Here is a 20,393-nt window from a genome sequence, read left to right as displayed (position 1 = left end):
CAATTCCCTAGATGTCCCCAAGTTCGGTTGTTCACTTGGATGATTATGGCCACAGAGATTATCTAGTTCTTCGGCGTCCATAGCCTCCCAAGATTACTGTCAGCCAAACATAGATATTAGGCGTGGACACGAATACAATTTTCTCTATTCGCAAAACCCAAACCCTGGCCTAACGGCCCCTGGTTCTATAGCATCAAACTAACATGTATTTTAATCAAAACCTCACCACCTGTATAGCGAAGTGAGAGCTAGAGACTATATCGTAATTCCCGCGTCGGAAGTGGCAGTCGAGAGACCGTTCAATAGCGGCAGGGATATGCTGGGCCTTCGTAGATACTCACTAAGTGGGACACTATGAGGAAGCTTGTTTTGTTAAGGGAAATGTACTCCGGCGACGAATGAGAAAGTGCGGGTTTGGTTATTTATAGCGTTATGCGCTGGGCCTTTTGTGGAGGGTGTGTGCCGGTGTGCCAGTAATATGTGCGAATATTGCGAATAATTGCGAATAATTGTTTTCTATTCGCATTCGCATTCGTAAGCATGCAAGATCCAATTATTCGCATGCGAATTGCGAATATTCGTACGAATGCGAACATATTCGTCATTCGTGTCCACCCCTAAATAGATATCGGCTCAGTTACTAGACTGCCAAATCGTTTTGACGATTGACGGGAACGGTCGGAGACTTCCTATCACAAACAAACACATCACTTGCTGCCGCAAATATGCGACGAGGTTAGGGTTGGAAGTTGGTGAACCCGTGCATTCCACATGAAACTTCACAGATCGAGTGTCGCGCCCCAAAACAAAATCTAACACGGCTGAACGACGCGACACAGAATCCGATTATCAGCACTGCGATATATTTCATGGTATTGCAGCTGCAAAGGGCACCCCAATTGGAGCTGTTTTAGTCTTAGAGTAGGCAAGCATAGCAACCAAACTGCGTGTTCAGACTGCTGTGTGGGCACCGGCCGCGCTAGTAACGCTGTTCCTACGCGCGACTGCGTCAGCAGAGATTATTGGATCGGTCGCGGACAAGATCATCTTATTCGAGTGTCGCAACGGGATTCCGACACCGCGTGCGCACGCCAGACTAGCTAGACGCCTGCGGAATCGGAAACGCAGACGCGTGAGTCTCGTATTAGTGCTTGCGCTCCAGTGTTTGTGCCGGGTACTCGAACAGTGGCTGCGTCAGTATTCCACTGCGATCTCGACATCGTCACCATTCTCGGAACAGACGAAATCTGATCCTCGTTTGACTGGGGTCTCAAGACGACGGCGAGATCTGCTCCAACGATTCATATTATTCGCCAGCGCCGTTATCATTATGGCTCCTGCAACACCTGCGCCTAACGCGCCATCTCGCAAACCGGTAGAGACGCGCGAGTACACTGAGATTGAGATCAGAAATATAGTGGACCGAGTACTATTTCGGACAGGTCTCGAGGACCCCGCAACGGGCACGCCTGTCTTCGTGCTGAACTCGACCGCCCTCCCCCCGCCCCAATCTGTCAGTTACAGCGACCTCCTGCCTCATCTCCTCGCAGTCGTCAGACATGTAGGCGACTACTCGGTTATATTTTTTGCCGGCGGCGGGTCGCACCGCCCGTCTTGGCCGTGGATGATCCAGACCTATTCATCGCTCGAAAGGGACTTGCGCAAGAGTCTCAAACGACTGTACATTGTCCACGAAAACTGGTGGGTCCGGACAATCATGGAGATGGTTGCTGGCGCCGTTAGTGGAAAATTTAGGAACAAGGCGGTGCACGGTATAGATATTAAGCGTCGTATGTTGGGATCGATGTGGCTGACGATATTTCTAGTTCCGAACTTGACAGCGCTGGCGCAGCATCTCGACATTCGCTTCGTGTCGATTCCCCTAGCTGTTTATGTGCATGATCGCAAGCTTGAACCGAAGATCGAGTTTGAGACACAACAAGGCGTTGTGTTTGGGCGTGATTTGCCAAGTGAAGGCGTCGTGCCATACTTCTGGAGAGAATGTATTGAGTATTTGTCTGTGGAAGGCATATACACACCCGGCATATTTCGAATCTCGCCCAAGCTTGACCATCTCAGTATCTTGCGAGAGGCGTTTGACAGGTGCCAGGTTGTCGATTTGCATGACTATGGTCCCCATGTAATCGCGTCCCTGTTGAAGTTATTTCTTCGTCTGCTTCCTACACCACCTCTGCCATATTCGTTAATGGACAAATTCCCAGATTTCACTGGAAATGCTGAAAGTACCATCATAGTTGCAAACTCGCTGCCACGGCAGACAATCATTCTATGTTCGTTTCTGGTGCCACTACTGCGCTCGGTTGCGTTGCATGAACGGTCATCCAAGATGACCATCACCAATCTCGCAAAGTGTATAACACCAAGCTTAGTTCGAATCGCCGTTCCCACTGAGGAGACTGCAATCTTGTCGCCAACGGAGTCGGGAACAACGCTAGTTCCGGAGACTTCGAGCGAGACCGTGTATATTTCAGATCCAATGGAGGTTGTGCGCGTACTAGAATACAACACAAAGTTGTTTGAGTGCTTAATTTACTATTGGACTGAACTGCCTTTCGTTTCCGGATCAGATGCGAGCAATGGCAAAGACAAAGATGGCGACAGTAAGATTACCAGTAGTGGCCGCACGTCGTCTTCAACCACACTGAAATCTCTTGGACATTTGCCGCCACCTCTGCCCTCGCGAAAGCCATCCACTTCGTCGTCATCGTCCTCCAATACTGGATCGACAAGAATGGAATCGGATTCATCTGCCGCGCTGGTGTCCTCCACAGCGACGCCGCTCTCGGCCGATGCCAGCACTTCGTCAGCAGGTGCTTCGCCCTCGCCGTCACCTCAGCTGTCGGACGCGGCAGTACCGTCCATACAGGGGCCGCCAGCTCAAGAACGAGTACCCCGCTCCTTGTCGACAGCGTCATCGACACCATCATCGGGCCTGTCATTTTCGTATTCTACCAAGCAACAGCCACAAAAGGCGGTCGCGCTGCGAAAAGCAACTCCATTGGGCCAATCACAATCACAGAACACGCAGTTAATATCCGGTCGTCGAGGATCCGCAACATCCACGTTTTCGTACTCTTCAGCTGCGTCATCATCTACTTCCTCAAGATCATCATCTTCTTCCATTTCATCATCTGAATCCGACAAGCCGTATATTCCTCTGCCGACAACAACTTTCCTCCCGGCTGCAGGCACTTCTACTCGAAGTTTATCGACACCAATTAAAACGACGAGGGTTTCAGTTGTCGGCGGATTCAGATGCATCAGCGCCGACTCGCAGCAGCACGCACAGGTGCTGCGTGCCGTGTCACCGTATGTGACTGCCCAAGCATATTCGATCAAGCCTGAACCAAAATCAACAACTGACGCCGCAGGGGCTGGGACTGTCACTGGGAAAGAAAATGCGATGCTCCCTCCCGTATTGCCGCCAAAGGTCAAAGTAACGCGGCCGCCAGCGTCGGAAGGCCTGGATGGTCTTATTGGCAGAAAAAAGGGCCGGATTGTTGAAGAATTAACCAGAATTTACGAGGAGAGAAGTCAGAGTGCCGAGCTGTTGGTGCAGATGGGTAAGCGGAGTGCATCAATGCCTTAGACGAAATAGCTTGTGTAGTGGAAGACGTAAACGACAACATTATTGGATTTCTTGGGGCATCGGACAGGTCATTGTGTTTGCATTCGTATTGGGGACCGGAATGGCTAGATTAACGAATTGAGGCCGGAGCAGCTTGGCGCCGTTGCTTTTTTGATTTCGAGTGGAGAATTAGTGCGGATAATTAGACGGTAATGACTTTGGATGAACATTGTGATGTGGGCTTATTTGATACAGTCTTCCTTGCTGCTGCATTTTGGTATACGTCTAAAATTGTTGTGTGTGTACATATCTATAGAGTTCCTGGACGTGAAATAAATATGAATAAAGTTATGTCTTCAAAGGTTTGCACTCCAGGACAGATGAAACATCGAGTAGAGATCGAAACAGCATTTAACCATACCAGGTTTGTGCTACCTTTGCACGACAATAGGTTTACCGAGTACTGCGCCCCCAACTTAGCCAAGCATTGATAAATTAGCCAACATTGATCATGTTCACTATATACAACTTTTATTCCAAAGAACCAACCCACCATAAATAAAAAGCTAATGTACAAATCTACAACAATTGAATTCTAAAATTTACTTCCCATTATTTGTATTAGAGCAAGTCAAAATCATCAAGCTCGTTGCGGTATTTAAGAATCGTTCGCTTGATCTTACTGGAATCCACCCATGTCAGGTAATCCTCCATATTCCGCGTTACAAGGTAGGCCGGATCAGTGATTACTTCTGGACCAACACGCACATGGCCTTGCTCAATCAATTTAATAGCCCCACTGATAGTTTCCGACATCTTTAACCGGCACATGACGACACCGATTCTGCGTCTGCAGAGCGCTGACACTGTGATTTTCGACTCGAGATCGGAAACTTTTGTTGTCGTGGATAGTATACCCATCGCGTAGAGCTTTTCTAGGAGGAGAGCCTCGTGCTTTGTCCGCACTGGATCGTTCGCTGGTAGCTGCGACAGTTTGTGGGCCAGCTGACGAATTTGGCCGCATAATTTGTTATATCTGTTCTTCTATTAGCGCGACCAATACCACAGACAATAATCTACTTGCTGACGTACTTATGGTAGTCTTCTCGTTTCTGAATGTGATACCGTCGCATAACATCCGCGTCTCGGTGTCCTTGATCTCCTTTCCACTGAATATTGACCGTTAGTCGGCTCGCGCAACCAGCTGAAATCGGCCAAAAGAGAAAAAAAGGCTTACCTCAAGGAAGTTGACCTTCTTCAAGAGCTTTTGCTCGTGGAATTTTAATTTGCGAACCATCTCGAATTTAGTTGACTATTTATTGAATGTGCTGGCGAATGTGCTATTGGACTTTTTACAAGAAAAAGTTCAGTTGGGAGTCAAAGGCGCGAATCGTGAGCCATCGCACGCTTCACCGTGATAGCCAAAGCATTGCGCTGTTCAAAGAGTACAATTAAGGTTTAGGTACCGAGTGGGCTTTCGCGGGATATCGCCTCCTCCTGTGAACGCGAGTCTCACCTTCGTTATTTTTCGTAATTTTGCAATATTCGCATTCATTGATATTCCTTGCTGTGGTGCACGCAGAAGCTAGGTAGCTAAAATTTGACTTATCTGATGTTGCAGCCGTGGGGGATACTAATCCTGCATGTGTAGGTGATCAGTGATTCGTTACGAGCGATAGCTATGTTCAATCCATCGCAATTCCAGGGAATGCCGGGTGCACCTGGTGCTCCTGGTAGTATGCATCTCATGCCGAACAATACAGGTATGGATTTTGGCTTGCCTGGAATTCAGGCACTGCAGGCCCGCATGATGCCGCAGATTGGCGCTCATCCCGGCGCACCCAATGGGGTTCCTGGAGGGCCTAGTTTGGCCGGCAACAACAAGATATCGTGGGCCATCACGAAGGCAGAGAAGAAGATATTTGACGATATCTTTGATGCCTGGGATGGTCTTGGTCGTGGCTTTATTTCTGGCGAGACTGCAGTAGAAATCCTCGGTCAGAGCGGGTTGCCGCGAGATGATCTCGAGAAGATCTGGACATTGTCGGATCCGGAGGATAGGGGCCGACTTAACAAGTCTGAGTTTTCGGTTGCTATGCATTTGGTAAGTTGGTGCTCTGTGCGACCGTGACAACATGGGTATTGACGCGACTGAGGTCTACCGCCGTCTCAATGGTTATCCCATTCCTGCCCACCTACCTCCCGAGTTAATCCCTCCCTCGACGCGCAATCTCTCACAATCAGTATCAACATTGAAAAACATGCTCAAGTCAGATGCGGACCAGCGCAGGTCAAATACGCTTGTACCTCAGGCAACTGGCGTTTCCTACTTAAAGGCGCATTCATTCCGAGATTCAGTCAACACGTCGCCCAAAAAAGATGCCACCGTGTTCAAAAACAACGACGACGAAGCGGCGCTTTACGTTTCCAGCGCGCGTCGTCGCAATGGCGGCTCTCGCGGTGCTACCAGCTCGCCGTCGCCATCTGTGTCATCAGTTGGAAGTGGAAAGGAATTATCAAAAGGCGAGACTTTAGAATCATTACGAAAAGCGATTCGAGAAAAGCAGATTCTACTTAACGCAATTGACGCTGAAGATGACTTTGCGTTCAATGAAGATCAGTATTTGAGTTCCAGAGAGCGTGACGAAGCTGACGATCTGATTCGAAAGGTTCGTCATATACAAGAAGATATCGACGATTATACATCGTCTGCGCCATCTACCAACGTCAATGCCGAGAAAGCAGCGCTGCGCAATCAGTTGCAGTATCTCGCCGATCGCCTACCTGTTCTCGTCGGCCGCGCTCGTAGTATTGGAAACAAGATCTCGGACGCCAAGCTTGAGTTATTCAGAATACGAGATACCAAAGCGCACCCAGGCGCCCAAGTGATTGGAACTGGACCTGGAGGGCGTATTACAGAGGCTGATAAGCGGAAGGCGAGGTCGCTCGCAATTTTGCAGGCCAGAATGGCTGCGTTAACAGGGAAACCTGCATCGGTTGATAGTGGCGGTGACGACGAGCATGCCGCTGAGGTGCGACTGGCTGAGGAGACTGATAAGATTAGAGTGGAGAAGGACCAGAACGAACAGATGATTCGTGATGTTGAGGAGAGTGTTCGTGCAGTTCAGGACTCGTTGGAGGGCCTGCTAAAAGAGACTCGACAGGATTTCAAGGTCGAGAGAGAACGCCAGCTGTTTGAGGAGGGTATTGGCGCAGAGGACGAAGTTAGAGACTTGATTTTGGAAATTCAGAGGCGGAAAGCTCGATCCGAGCCGAGGTACGACTGTTTCCTTTCGACTCTCGGTTAGAATTATGCTCACGTTTCAATAGAATAGCAGCGAGGTCGACGTCAAACTCTTCTGAGCCTTCTCATGGTAACCGATCATCTCACATGGAGAGCGCGTATTCCAATGGTTCGTCGGCTCCACTTTCAGCCTCTCCAGCACCTCTTGCATCTTCCCCCTCCGGGATATCAGCTACATCGTCCAAACCAGGATCGGGTTCATTTTATGCTCAGTTCAGAACTCCGGAAGAGCGTGCGGCATGGATCAAGTCTGAGGCAGAGCGCAGAATGAACGAAAGACTTGCAGCTCTTGGTATTTCACGTCCTGCAAAGGGTGCTGACTCATCGTCTGCATTTTCTGCGCCGACTCCGTCTACGCCAGCACCCGAGCCGCAATCTAATGCGTTCTCTCCTCCGGTGCCCCTGTCACAGCCGAGCTCTGAACCGGGACAAGCTCCCTCACCGGCGCCAAAGCCTGCCGCGCCTGCCGCGCCTGAACCTCCTTCTAAGTCAATATTCTCACAGCCGGTGACAAATTCCCAAACACATTATCAGCCACCGGCTCGAGCGCCGGCGTCACGCAATCCGTTTCCAGTGCAAGACGACTTCCATTACGATTCCTCGAAGCCAACGGCGTCGAGGTACGCAGAGGTTGATTTCAGCCAATCTGAAACATCTCCCGAGAGACCGTCGGCAAATGTGCCGGCTATGCCGTCTGTGGCAGTACCAACTGTGGTTTCCCCGACGATTTCTGAGCCTCCAAAGCCAGATTTTTATGCCGCTCAAAGTGAAGTCCGACCGCAGTCGACGTCTCCGGTACCACTGCTATCCGCTGGAAGTAATCACGCTGCTCCACCAATTCCTCGGGAGCCTTCTCCGAAGCCAGTAATGCAGCCACAAGTTCAAGTTACTATGCCTTCTGTACAATCAGCTTCGAGTACATCATCTACAACGGCCTTAGCGAACCAAGCGATGCTCGATACCCAGCGACGATACCAACGCGGCCATGGCGATGATGACGACGACTGGAGTGTTGTTCCGTCCGAGTCGGACTCATCCGACGACGAAGGTCCTTCCCCTGTTGCCGGTTCTGGTCCCAATAAGCCGTCTCCAGCTGATTTAGCATCACTATTATTTGGAAGCATGGCACCGCAATCTTCGCTTGTTCCGTCAAATAACCAGTCGTCAGCTGCTACATCGACGTCTCGTGGCACCCCGTACGAAACAGCTGCAACGTCTCCTGCACCTCCTGCACCTCCTCCACCGCCTGCGCTACCTTCGGGTGGTGTCCCACCGCCCTCAGTGCCAGATGGATTCGGAGGCGCCGTACCTCCGCCACCTCCGCCACCGCCTCCAATCATCGGGATGCCAATGCCTCAAGTGCCGCCCCCCCTTGTCGCGCCAGCTGTTGGCGCTGGTGCTGGTGGAGGGCTTCCTGACCGTAGTGCGTTATTAGGCCAAATTGCAGCCGGAAGACAGTTGAAGAAGGTGCAGACAGTTGATAAGAGCCAGATTTCTACTGTTGGTCGCGTGTTGTAATGTACGGTCTTTGCTAGCGGATTTATGGCCTTGAAGCCTGATTGTCGAATCCTGTCCCATTTAGGCTTCGCAATATGTCGTTATATATTTTGTGGATTGTTTGTATGACAGATTTTGTAGTTCTAGACGTTTCATGTAGTAAAATGGTATTAATAACACCTTGTCAATAGTTTCTTTGGTAGCGCTCTGAGTGGAGTAATGCAAGGATGTTCTGTAAGGAGTAGTTCGTCGCCAACGAGTTGGCCTGTATTTCATGCCGGAGTCAGAGTGGGTCGATGATTGATTGACCTTGATCACAGTAAATAGTATCATACAACGATCTGTTCCAGCTTCATAGTGACAATCCCACACAAAGCATCGCGACAACTCTAATCAGAGCTAGACGCAGGGAGTATATGGCAGACACTATATCTACGTGTAATGGTATTTCTTCATATTTGGCTATAGAGACGGGATTTGCTCGGGAAGAGTCACTTTGACGACTCCGGAATGATTCGTCGCTCCCAGACAATCCGTCAATACCTACTGAGCAAGTTAATCAGTTACGCCGTGGCTCGAGTCTACGTGATTTGAGGATACTTCTCAAGTCAACTAATAGCTATGTAAGTAGAAGTTGCGCTGATTTATGCTAAGGGAGTCCTCAGCAGGAGTAGATTCTGAATGCTCTATGCAGGTTTTTGCCTCAATCCTTCCTAATTAGGTAATCTCTTGATTATCCGCCATATATCCGCCGATCTGGGGGTTGGCGGATTTGTATCCGTATATGCATCTATCTGACGATCGAAAGTATGGCGGATCCTCATTCGCACGGATATCCTATCCGCCAAAATCCGCTTATCCGCCTATCCGCATATCCGCTTACAGCCCTGAGCGTGAGAAAGATATAGAGCTTCTTTTCCGGAATATATTATATATTCTTCTATTCTATAACTATCAGAAATTGTAAATGTTGCGCCACTTAGGGCTGTTGACGACTTGCCGATTTGCCGGGACGTACGATACTATATAGTCAGCCTCATAATCTCGCCTATAAAACTACGAATAAATATCGGCGGGTGGGTTGTTCTTAGCCTATATCGGCATGTGTGAATATGCAACACTGACTTTGGAATCAAAGCTCCTATAAAGTTTTATAACATTGCGTCATCGCCGATGCGGTTCGTCTGTTAACCACCGCCCTAGAGCTTTATTCGAGTATCAATCCCGTGTCGTTAACATAAGACAATGGACGAGGATTATCCGTCACGATTACAGGACGTTACTATCAAGCTTTGTCTACTGCTGCACGATAGCGGGTATCGCAGAAATTGACCAAGGTCGTACCCGTGCGATATTCATTCTACTTCATATCATAAAGTGATTAATTACTTATAGCCTGCTCCAAGCCAGATGATTCTGTCTCTCGCAATGCTGGCTCACGTGAGGTGCCAAAAATTCTAAGTGTTTTTATCACCAAGAAATATCAGGAGCGATTTGTTCAATTACTTTGGTATAACGCAAAGAGATCACTAACATTTATATAAACCTTCCTGTAATCCAAAGTCCTGAAGTAGATCGTTCCATTTGGCCCAGTCTACTGGACTAGGCTCCATCGAAACAGCGCCCTCCATCGAAACAGCACCCGACGGAGTTGGGGTGTCAATGCCAGAGATGACATCGGCAGCTCGCGATAGAACATGCTAGCCCAAATCATTAGTAAGCCGTTCGTCAGCGAGATATTTGGAACGTCTCACCATGATGCTCGTTTGAGCGGACCCTGTAGTCTCTCTCTGTGAATACAGCACGGAGAAGAAACGGGGGAGTTCTCGCCGAGACGAATTCTGACGCTGGGGCGCGCGCGTTAACGCTGCTTCGCGAGCTTCCCACGCCTTTCTGGTCATATTCCCAATTGACATATACAATGGATTTTTGGTTTCTGTTAAAATCTCCGAGTGATACTCAAACATCTCATCAATCAGCTGCCAGGCTTTGTCTGCTTGCGCTCCAGATGTTCGGTGGCATAAGTCGGTGAGCACGTAGATCAGCGCATCCCATTGAAAGTAAACATTAACATGCCACAAAAATCGCTGTGTACTTGCACTTGAGTGAATCAAGTTATCGTACTCGATAATCCTCATGCTATTAGAAAAAAGCTCATCTTTCTCGTTCTGGGACATAGCCGCACTTTTATCCGGATAATGACGAGGACGATGTGTCCCTAGTCTCATAATACATATTGCACACCTTGCCATAGTGGCAGAGAGGAAATGCAGAGGTACCAATGGATCGCAATACTTCAAGAACTTGTGTTCTATAAGTTTTTCAAGTTCATCAATTACTCTGTCCTTCCCAGCAATTGACATTCCGGTGTCGGCTCGATTAGAAAAGTTCGTAGGACTTGACCGGCGAAAAAATTCGCCAATTTGGTACCTCAAGAGACAAAATATCATTTCTGTTGACCCTGCGCGATCTATGGGTTGTTCCTTCATTTCAGGACTCAGATCATCGTCATTGACATTTAACGGAACCTTGGGATCCCAGCTGTCAGCCAATACTGAAATCCCAGAGCCAGAAAGTTCTGCTAAACGGCCGTCGAGCAACATAATCTGCCACCATAACCGCCGACGCATTTCAACCTCAAATAATGGAAGTTGGAGAAATGAACCATCCCGATGAAGACCGATCCTCTGTCCCATTCGAATGGCGATTCCTGACATGATCCACATTGAGCGCGGATCATAGAACTGGCGCACGGAAAGCTGGGAATATCCATTAAGCCTGGAGCTTGAGACTTCGCAAGGACAAGTTTGAACTTACAAGGAATAGTACAAATGCATGGAGAACAACTATGTCTGCGGATTTGAGAAGACCTGCACTGATTAGAGCTCGCTTCGTGGCGTACTGGTACCTTGCCGAAAGGACTTTTTTCGGTTCGCCGTTCATGGCTTCACACTCGGCATCGCTCAAAGAAGTTACAGCGCAAGAGTAGATTGCGAACATCAATGCTTCCGTACTTTTAGGTAAATGCTCCAAATGCTCACTTGCATCGAGTATTAACTGATGTACCGTGGGTGTGTGAAACAGTTTGACTACCGGATCGACATTTTCTCGAAAAGTATGCCACAGTCTATTTAGACTAGCTGATTTAGGATGGAATGTATACAAAATTTCACTCGTAGGGAAGAAACCTAAAATCAGATCGTCCCCTGCAGATGATACTTCGAGCAGCTCGTTCGGGACCCGAAACAATATTGATGTCGTCATGAGAATCAATTTTCACTCCGGCGACCTTCAAGAGCTCCTCGTACCGTTTGACCCGAGCAAGCAGTACAGCTTCGAGAGATCTTTTCTTACGACGCCTTGGAGCTGCTGGAGTGCGGAAAATGCATTCAACTTGGGCCCTGGAACAAGCAGAGCATGGTTCCTTACGGTCACAGTTGACTTTCCGTCGCTGGCACAGGTCGCAGGCATGTCGTCTCACATTTCCGTTAGTTGAAGACAACTCAGGGATCGCATCTTCTGTTGACATTGGCCAATGGCAGGGATCGTGAAATAAGACTGACAATCTGAGAATAAGTTTTTGGTTGTGACTAGAAAAGCGCTGATACTGTTCACTTTTACCTTTACCCATGTGGTCCAACGTTTGTCGCTTGCTGGGATCATTCACTGCAGGATATCAAGAACCGCAGCGGTAGAAAGCCGGAAATTCCTAACCCTTGCATTTTTGCTCTATGCCATATAGCGAGCATAATACGGCTTATACGTCGTTTACTATGGCTACCCAGAAAAAAGAGTTCTAGATATACACGATATTATTATACAACTAAAGCTATTGTACAAACTCACTCGAGTTCCAATGAGTCCGGCAGTACGGCCGATATGATTCACAATTTTTCACGAACTCAAAAAAAGGCCGGATTGCCCTCAAGCCGACCTTCAGCGCATCGCCACGAACATTCTGAACCTTGCTACTGCTCAAGATTTTCGGGCGTTATGGCACGCCGGATAAGAAACTGATCGCTACGAGACTAAAGGAACTAATTATTCGAGTATGATAACGTTCAGGAGCACGAGCGCCAATGGCAATTGCTAGAGAAAACATCTAAGTTATGGCTTATATTGTATCTATCCGACATCAAGCCCGTAATTATCCCTCATGCAATCCAACTTCGACTACATGGCTCTTCTGCTCAACAATCCTTAACTCAGTTAATGCTTTCGACCTAGCGCTCCTATGATAGGCAAACAAGACACGGCGATCGCGACGTCAAACACGTTGTCATTGCCTCGTCATTGCCTCGTTGTAGACATATATATATCACCAATGGGTAATGAGTCATGCTATCTACCAATAAAAGATTTGAATATTCAGATGCCATTTTTTCAGTTCGTCACTATTACTAAGGCCAATAAAACAATTTATAGGACAAATATGAAAATTGCATAACAATTAATATTTCAGAAGGAAAGTCCATCTCTCATGCCTGCTTCAATTTATAACCTCAAAGTCCCGGGAGACTAAAATGTCGCATTTGGTCCAATTCATTCATGTCGTCATACTCGTTACATTACATTGGTTATCTCACCGATCAACAATCGTTCACAATCTCCACGTAGCGATTTTTACTTATTGGCAGCGGACATTTTGTTTAAGGCCGAACCAGCCTTGAACCACTCGAGCTGCTCATTGTTGTAGGTATTAGCTAGCTCGGTCTCCCAGGTCTCGCCATTCTTGGGATGAACAACGAGTTTCAAAGCCTTGCCGGGAGTGAAGGAGGTGAGACCGATGATGTCAACGGTGTCGTCGGTGTTGATCTTGTCGTAGGCGGCGGGATCAGCGAAGGTGAGAGGAAGCATTCCCTGCTTCTTCAAGTTGGTCTCATGGATACGGGCGAACGACTTCGCAATGATGGCGAATCCACCAAGGAAACGGGGCTCGAGGGCAGCATGCTCGCGCGAGGAACCCTCACCAAAGTTGTCACCACCGATCACAACCCACTTCTGATCGTGGTCGCGATAGTAGCGAGCAGTATCAGGGACACCAGCATACTCACCGGTAAAGGCATTCTTGACAGTGTTGGCCTTGTCGTTCTCAGCATTGATGGCGCCAATCATGTAGTTATTAGAAATGTTCTCCAAGTGGCCACGGTACTTGAGCCATGGACCGGCCTGCGAAATGTGATCAGTGGTGGTCTTGCCCTTTGACTTGATCAAGATAGGGAGGTTATAGGCATCTGAGCCATCCCATGGTTTGAATGGCTGCAGGACCTGAAGACGGTCAGAAGTGGGTGCGACAGCCACTGCGACGACAGATCGGTCCTCAGGAGGGGCTTGGTAAGTGTCACTGCCCGGGTCGTACCCAAGCAAAGGGAGACCAGCGCCAGTGGGTTCAGCGAGCATGAATTCGTTGCCATCCTTGTCTTTCAAGGTGTCGGTGAGGGGGTTGAAACGAAGATCACCAGCAATGGCGAACGCGGTAACCAGATCGGGTGAAGTAACAAAAGCATGTGTAGCAGGGTTAGAGTCGTTTCGGCCTGTGAAGTTTCGGTTGTAAGATGACACAATAGTATTCTTCTCACCCTTCTGGACGTCACGACGATCCCACTGACCAATGCATGGGCCGCACGCATTTGCAAGCAAAAGGCCACCGAACTCCTCAAAGACCTTCAACTGACCGTCACGCGCAATAGTGGCACGGATCTGCTCGGAACCTGGGGTAACGGTGAAGAGAGACTTGGCCTTCATACCATGATTAAGGGCATCCTGGGCAATGGAGGCAGCCCGGGACATATCCTCATAGGACGAGTTGGTGCAAGAGCCTATAAGAGCAACCTTGACATCAGTGGGCCATCCATTTTCGACGGCGACTTCTTTCATCTTGGAGATAGGGGTAGCCAGATCGGGAGTGAAGGGACCGTTGACGTGCGGCTCAAGTGTGTTCAAGTCGATCTCAATTAGCTGGTCGTACTCGGCTCCCTCATCGGCCTTCAAGTGGTCGACGAACAAATTGGCATTATCCGCGACAAAACCGCGCTTTGTGGCATTGAGGTAGTCGGCCATGCGGGCGTTGTAAGGGAAGGTGGAAGTTGTGGCGCCGATCTCGGCACCCATATTGCAGATGGTAGCCATTCCAGTGCAAGAGAGTGAGTCAACGCCCTCGCCAAAGTACTCGACAATGGCACCAGTACCACCCTTGACGGTTAGAATACCAGCGACCTTGAGAATAATATCTGCGTTATATTAGCTATGCACGTGACTGGCAGTAGTAGCGAAAAAACTGTACCCTTAGGAGCAGTCCAACCAGAGAGCTTGCCGGTCAACTTGACGCCAATTACCTTAGGGGCTTTCAATTCCCACGGGAGACCTGCCATGACATCGACGGCGTCAGCGCCACCGACACCGATGGCGAGCATACCAAGACCACCAGCGTTGGGAGTGTGAGAATCGGTACCGATCATGAGTGAACCGGGGAAAGCGTAGTTTTCGAGGACGATCTGATGAATGATACCGGAGCCAGGGCGCCAGAAACCGATGTTGTACTTTGCGCAAGCGGTTGCCAAGAAATTATAGACCTCATTGTTGATGTCGATGGCCCGAGCCAAATCCTTCTCACCGCCAATCTGGGCCTCAATCAAATGGTCACAGTGGACTGTCGTAGGAGTTGCAACCTGAGGCATGCCGGCGGACATGAATTGGAGAATAGCCATCTGGGCTGTAGCATCCTGGCAGGCGACACGGTCAGGTCGGAGTTTGAGATACGAAACACCACGCTCAATATCTTGTTCATGAGGGTTGTCGAGATGGCCGTAAAGGATCTTTTCGGCGAAGGTGAAGGGGCGCTTTAGTCGCTCACGGACAATGCTGAGAGTCTCCACGTTCTTCTTGTAGTTCAAAAAAGAGAACTTGACTTAATTAGCCATGGCAATGACATATATTGTGGGTTACATACGTTTTCCCAGTTGTTCTGGGGAACCTTATCTTCGACGATGGTAGCCAACGATCGCGACTGAGCGTGGTCAGTGTGAATCGTAGAGGGAATTGTGACGATACATACAGAAACCTTGGTAAGACGGGAGACGTTCGCACTCTGGTGGATGTTAGCCAGTGAGAGAGAATTTTGGCATGGTACAAAGGCGCTTGAACGTAAAGCAGATGCAATTGAGAGGTAGATAGAGATAGAGTATTCTTCAAATGCGGCATGTCGCTGCATGTGGGATGATTCAATTTCTATTCGCCTCCGCTTCACATTTCATCTTCAAACGCCGGAGTATCGGATTAACCTACCGACTTGAGAGCGCCCATTGCGGGCAAACGAGCGTTGAGCAGCATGTTGTAGCGCGAACAAGCGACACAGACGCACAATGAAGTAGAGGAGGAGCAGGACGGAGGAGAGTCTTCAATGTCGTCGGAGCAAAATGTTCGCGATTCTCCAGACGGCAGTGGATCGGCGGGTGTTATTTATTACCGGTTTGCCGGCCGAGCATTACTGCCTGGCACAGAAAACACGTTCACGCTAAACCGTGTGCGGACTAGCGCTGCCCTTCAGAGGTCTGCAGGTCAAATAAAGCCATGTTGCCGTTACACTTATGCAGTCCGGTTTCTCGATGGCCAATCAGCGCACGCGACAACACCGCCCAACCTGCAATCAAACCCTTGCCCGCATCCGTTGGAGGTTCTGACCTAACCCTGGCCCGATAGGTCGCCGGGGCGAATCAGAGCATACTCAATGTCAGCCCCTTTCTTACAGCAAATATAATCTTCAATATATCGTCATAAGCAGGTTTTATGCCGCATACAACCATTTTAATATAATAAGTCATGCGCGTGGCCGCCCAGCCGAGGGGATGTAAGATCGCGTGGCCACGCGGTTTCCTCATGACTCTTGGGCATGCTACTCTTTTGAATTGCGCTTGATCCGGTGATCCCGATTATCATATCTGATCTATGTCCGATTAGATAAACTGATCCTCAGACGGTACCAAAGTGACGTGCCAGAAGTCGGAGTGCAGAAAAGCTGCGACTCTCCCAGGTCAATAAAAGTCGCATGTGAACTGAAATATCTAGTTGATCGGAAATCGTGAGAGGTCGAGTCGCGTGCACAACAAGTCAACGAGACATGTGAGTCCGGTTACCTGGGCAACGCCGCTTCCGTCGGAACGGAGCCGCGACTCTGCAGCGCCTCAGCGGGCGGCGGTAAGCGGACCCTTGCTCGGCTGCTCGTTCTCTGCTCCGTACTACCTCATAGGCAATAGCAAGCCTTCAATATTAGTAACAGAGTAATGATGTACGTCGCCGTTCTTCGCATTTGCATATGTCGGATACATGTGCATGCCCCGCGCGTATCGTCATTTCCGACAACCTGCGTCTCTGCGGGCATCCATCCTTGCCGTAGACGCGGAGTGCTTATCCGACGAACGAATTCCACTCCGAGGATAAATTCCCGTCGTATGTCCGGTTTCGGTTAACATGTATTCAAATATAGGGGGGCGACATTGCTAGTGCGAACCCGATCAAGCTATCAAAATTCATTGTGCTGAACATAGTGAGGCGCTTTCCGACAACGACGTCTCTTCGGGCATCCTCGATCGATCCAATGCGCACGTAGCAAAGCCGCTAAGGTCAATACAATAATGGGTGGCGTAACCTGAATACCTCATATTTTGTTTATTTTGGGCTCAACTGTACGTCAATCCGCTCGGCGTCTCTTTCGGCGCTGACTGCGATTCTGTAGCCCAATTGAGCACGGACTTTTCCGAACAATGACCCCGCAGTTTCGGAGCCAGTAATCGCACGGCTAGGGATCGGCACGGATAATATCCAGGCCAACTTTTCCTTATCCATCCTTTCCAGGTAAAATATCTATATCCATATCCGAATCCATATCCAGATATATTGGCTTTATCCGTATCCGTATCCGCAGTATCCACGGATATCCTAATATCCATGGATACGACTCACGTGACATTGAAGGGGCTTTTACTCAGTCGTTTTTGGTTTGGAGCCCAGGACTATGGAAAGAGGATGATCCTACGATACGACTGACTATATTGACCACTCAATTGGGCTTCAAACGGCTATATATCCAGCATTCAATAACGGACACAAACCTAACCCAGTATACAAACAGTTGCGACTAATCAGATCCGTGTTCTGATTCAAGCTTCCCTCCGCTCACAGCCAAGCGCGCACCAAATTCTGGATTCATTGGACTTCCGTTCCCTATGCAACTGAATATTTCGCAAATCGCAACTCACTTAAACTCTCCCAGTATTATTAATTTACACATTTGTATTTGTTACTCGTATCCGTGGATATCCGCGGATATGACTAATCAATATTACCTTACCGTGATCGGCAAGCCAACCGATCGCCCAAGCGTGCCGATCGGTCGAAATTCCATACAAAGTAGCGATTTTTAAACCTCTAAAACTTAGCCACGCTAGCAGTTCTTACCTAAAATTTTAAATTTTATAAATAATGGACTATAAATCATTATCAAGCCTCTTTTTTTAGAGATAATCTTATTAATTACCCAGGTATCTTAAATTACGGCTAAAGGGTTTCAGGGTTTTACAGGATTTCAGTAAATATAAACATCAATCGTTTTTTAAAGCGAGGATGTAAGTCGTCGATATCTAGCTACTCTATTCTTTAAATTGAGCGTAATTAAGAAAGATTTCGTCGAGTTTTAGAGGTTTAAAAATCGCTACTTTGTATGGAATTTCGACCGATCGGCACGCTTGGGCGATCGGTTGGCTTGCCGATCACGTTATCCGTATCCGTATCCATATCCGCATATTCTCTATCCGTATCCGCAACGGATATCCACGGATATATTCGTTATCCGTGTATCCGTGCCGATCTCTAAAGTACTTACGTTTTATTCTGCTAGGCGTTGGCACTTGCTATCATAAACAGGACAATTACCATTTAACCTAATAATTTAACCTAATAATTAGACAAAATAATTGGGACCATACGCCCTATTCCTCTTTGGGACTGGCCGAAATTGCCCGTTCCCATCCTTCGCCGCGTATTACTTCACCAATGTCCCTTGGTCAGTCTTGTCCGGAAAGCCATTCCGGTAATAAGAGGAGTGAGGCAGTACAAGTGAGGCGTTTTGTTGTATATACACAGTTATCTCCGAGACGATTTTGATTCATCGCAAGAGATAGAAACTAGACACTGTGGTAAGTCTTAATTTCTAACGTTAGAAACAGGACTTTCTTTATTGTTCCTGCGGCAGCGGCACAGGTCACCATAATTTCTGTTATATTTGCGTTTCTGGAAACAAACCAATGCGAGAGAATGTCACAACGTCTCCATAGTCCACATGTTACCAAATATCCTACGCCTCTACTTCTCTAACGCAAATGACCAACAGAAAAGTCTATAAGATCTTCTAATCCTCTCGGAGGCACAGGAATTAGTCTGTGATTGTCCAGCCCTTCACAGTAATTCCATTTTCTTCCACCCACATCGCCATTCATTCCATCAGTGGAGAAGTCTAAGGGAGGATGAAGGGTAAGTATTTTTATTTACCTTGGCTCCTAGAAAACGAAAGGAGCGGCCTGGCAGAACATAAAAGGAGGGGTTTGTCCTCTTTGTCTCCAACGACGCTGCTTCGATGCAGGGGGATTCTCTGGTGTTGATTCAGATGGCTGTATCAGCCAGTCTGACGAAATACAAAGAAATAGTATGACTTCATGGATGCGCAGGACGCATACTGCATAGCTCTAGTGTCGGATTCTGAGAAAATGTGGAAGCCTTTGGAGGGAATGTGCAAAAGTGGAAGCTGTCATAAGCCGCACCAGGGACAGCGGGGTACGGTAGAGATTCTGATGTGTTGTCATCTCTTCGGGATCTCTCGTTTTGTTTCGGCTTCCTGGTTTCAGGACACTTTCTTTTCGTGTTCCTGTTCTTTTCGAGCTCCGTTCCTTTCCGCACCGCTTCTCGGGTTTCCCTGCGCGTTCCGTTTTCAGCTCCTTTAGTGCTCCTCTTCGCGCTCCGTTCCCCGCTCCTTTCCGTGTTACTCTTTGTCAGGAGCCACCGACCCTGACCTATGCGGCTTGAGCCGCACGGCAAGGCATGGCTACCAAGTCTCTTCCGCTCCGCTCTCCGTCTTTCATAGCAATTTGTTTGTTGTCTTCTTGTGTTTAAGTTTGGTGATTGGTCTTTCTTGCTGTACATAATAGGCACGATGGCAAGGGCTGGAAGATATGGATATAAATACAGGCCGTCCCAGCTCCTGCCCGTTGCAGCTTGTCTGCTGATCTGATAATATATTCCAAAACAAACAGCTACTTAGTTGACCTTTGCAAGCTCTTTGGTTCTTCACCTCCGAATCGAAAGCAGATCCTCACACTTTTCGCGTTCCGTTCTCCTCGCCTTGCCGTGTTCCTCTTCGCGTTCCTTTCCGTGTCCTTTTCGCGTTGTTTTCCGTTCTTTCCGCATTAATTTCTTGTGTGGATCATCATGTAGAGTAAGGGTTTCCATAAAGGATCCCGTATCTCCCTTGTTGTAAATATTGTTCTTTAGTTAATCGGATCTTTGTTCTGTGAACCATACCTTGATTAAGTCATTTTCCTAACACAAGATGGTCGTTAGACCTTCTTTTTGCGTCTCCAAGAGGTATTGACAAGGAATTTATGTACATGCTCAATTAGATGACTCGATGCCCCTCTCTTCTGAATGACAGGAGTTTCTCTGTAGCTCATCTTTAAGAAGTAAAGATAATTTGCATGTACTAAGTATAACAGTACGTATGAAAATACAGTCATTCACTACACTCTTTAGAGTAGGGATCTACTAACACACGGCTCTGGCGTAGAATATCATATACCATATTCCGTCCTCATGCCCCGCACGGCATCACTGAGCAGGTGGTCTAAAGCAAGTCATATTGATCATCGTGTACCACCGGCCGTCGCCTGAGGAACGATGGTGCGGTAAGTAGGTACACGAGTCAGGGGTACACTATACTCTAGTATACTCTAGTCAGGA

At 48.2% G+C, this 20,393-nt stretch overlaps 5 protein-coding genes across 5 annotated transcripts; 2 read left to right on the top strand and 3 right to left on the bottom strand.

Moving 5' to 3' along the window:
• Positions 1 to 1,128: 1,128 nt before the first annotated feature.
• POJ06DRAFT_35823 (uncharacterized protein) lies at positions 1,129 to 3,706 on the top strand. The gene is made up of 2 exons (XM_056190924.1): positions 1,129 to 1,772; positions 1,827 to 3,706. Exons 1-2 carry the CDS (start codon positions 1,331 to 1,333, stop codon positions 3,608 to 3,610), a joined length of 2,226 nt encoding a protein of 741 aa, XP_056041067.1. The 5' UTR covers positions 1,129 to 1,330; the 3' UTR covers positions 3,611 to 3,706.
• A 232-nt stretch (positions 3,707 to 3,938) lies between these two features.
• Positions 3,939 to 4,955, bottom strand: POJ06DRAFT_261900 (uncharacterized protein). Its single transcript, XM_056188677.1, has 3 exons — positions 4,827 to 4,955; positions 4,682 to 4,758; positions 3,939 to 4,625 (listed from the first exon to the last, which is right to left on the bottom strand). Exons 1-3 carry the CDS (start codon positions 4,884 to 4,886, stop codon positions 4,211 to 4,213), a joined length of 552 nt encoding a protein of 183 aa, XP_056041066.1. The 5' UTR covers positions 4,887 to 4,955; the 3' UTR covers positions 3,939 to 4,210.
• A 137-nt stretch (positions 4,956 to 5,092) lies between these two features.
• POJ06DRAFT_303834 (uncharacterized protein) lies at positions 5,093 to 8,671 on the top strand. Its single transcript, XM_056190819.1, has 4 exons — positions 5,093 to 5,178; positions 5,241 to 5,693; positions 5,746 to 6,866; positions 6,920 to 8,671. The coding sequence occupies exons 2-4, from the start codon at positions 5,271 to 5,273 to the stop codon at positions 8,409 to 8,411; spliced, it is 3,036 nt and encodes a 1,011-aa protein (XP_056041065.1). The 5' UTR covers positions 5,093 to 5,178; positions 5,241 to 5,270; the 3' UTR covers positions 8,412 to 8,671.
• A 1,188-nt stretch (positions 8,672 to 9,859) lies between these two features.
• POJ06DRAFT_261892 (fungal-specific transcription factor domain-containing protein) lies at positions 9,860 to 12,046 on the bottom strand. The gene is made up of 3 exons (XM_056188676.1): positions 11,208 to 12,046; positions 10,145 to 11,149; positions 9,860 to 10,090 (listed from the first exon to the last, which is right to left on the bottom strand). The coding sequence occupies exons 1-3, from the start codon at positions 11,652 to 11,654 to the stop codon at positions 9,920 to 9,922; spliced, it is 1,623 nt and encodes a 540-aa protein (XP_056041064.1). The 5' UTR covers positions 11,655 to 12,046; the 3' UTR covers positions 9,860 to 9,919.
• Positions 12,047 to 13,013: 967 nt separating this feature from the next.
• Positions 13,014 to 15,600, bottom strand: POJ06DRAFT_202254 (aconitase family-domain-containing protein; the record flags this gene model as incomplete). The annotated part of the gene is made up of 3 exons (XM_056185271.1): positions 13,014 to 14,620; positions 14,674 to 15,292; positions 15,340 to 15,600. The coding sequence occupies 3 exons, from the start codon at positions 15,598 to 15,600 to the stop codon at positions 13,014 to 13,016; spliced, it is 2,487 nt and encodes an 828-aa protein (XP_056041063.1).
• Positions 15,601 to 20,393: the final 4,793 nt, after the last annotated feature.

The sequence above is a fragment of the Lipomyces tetrasporus genome, assembly GCF_029532465.1.
Source record: "Lipomyces tetrasporus strain NRRL Y-64009 chromosome Unknown POJ06scaffold_11, whole genome shotgun sequence".
Taxonomy (NCBI): Eukaryota; Fungi; Ascomycota; class Lipomycetes; order Lipomycetales; family Lipomycetaceae; genus Lipomyces; species Lipomyces tetrasporus.
Note: the sequence above shows the minus strand (reverse complement) of the source record. Positions and strands in the feature narration are given on the sequence as shown.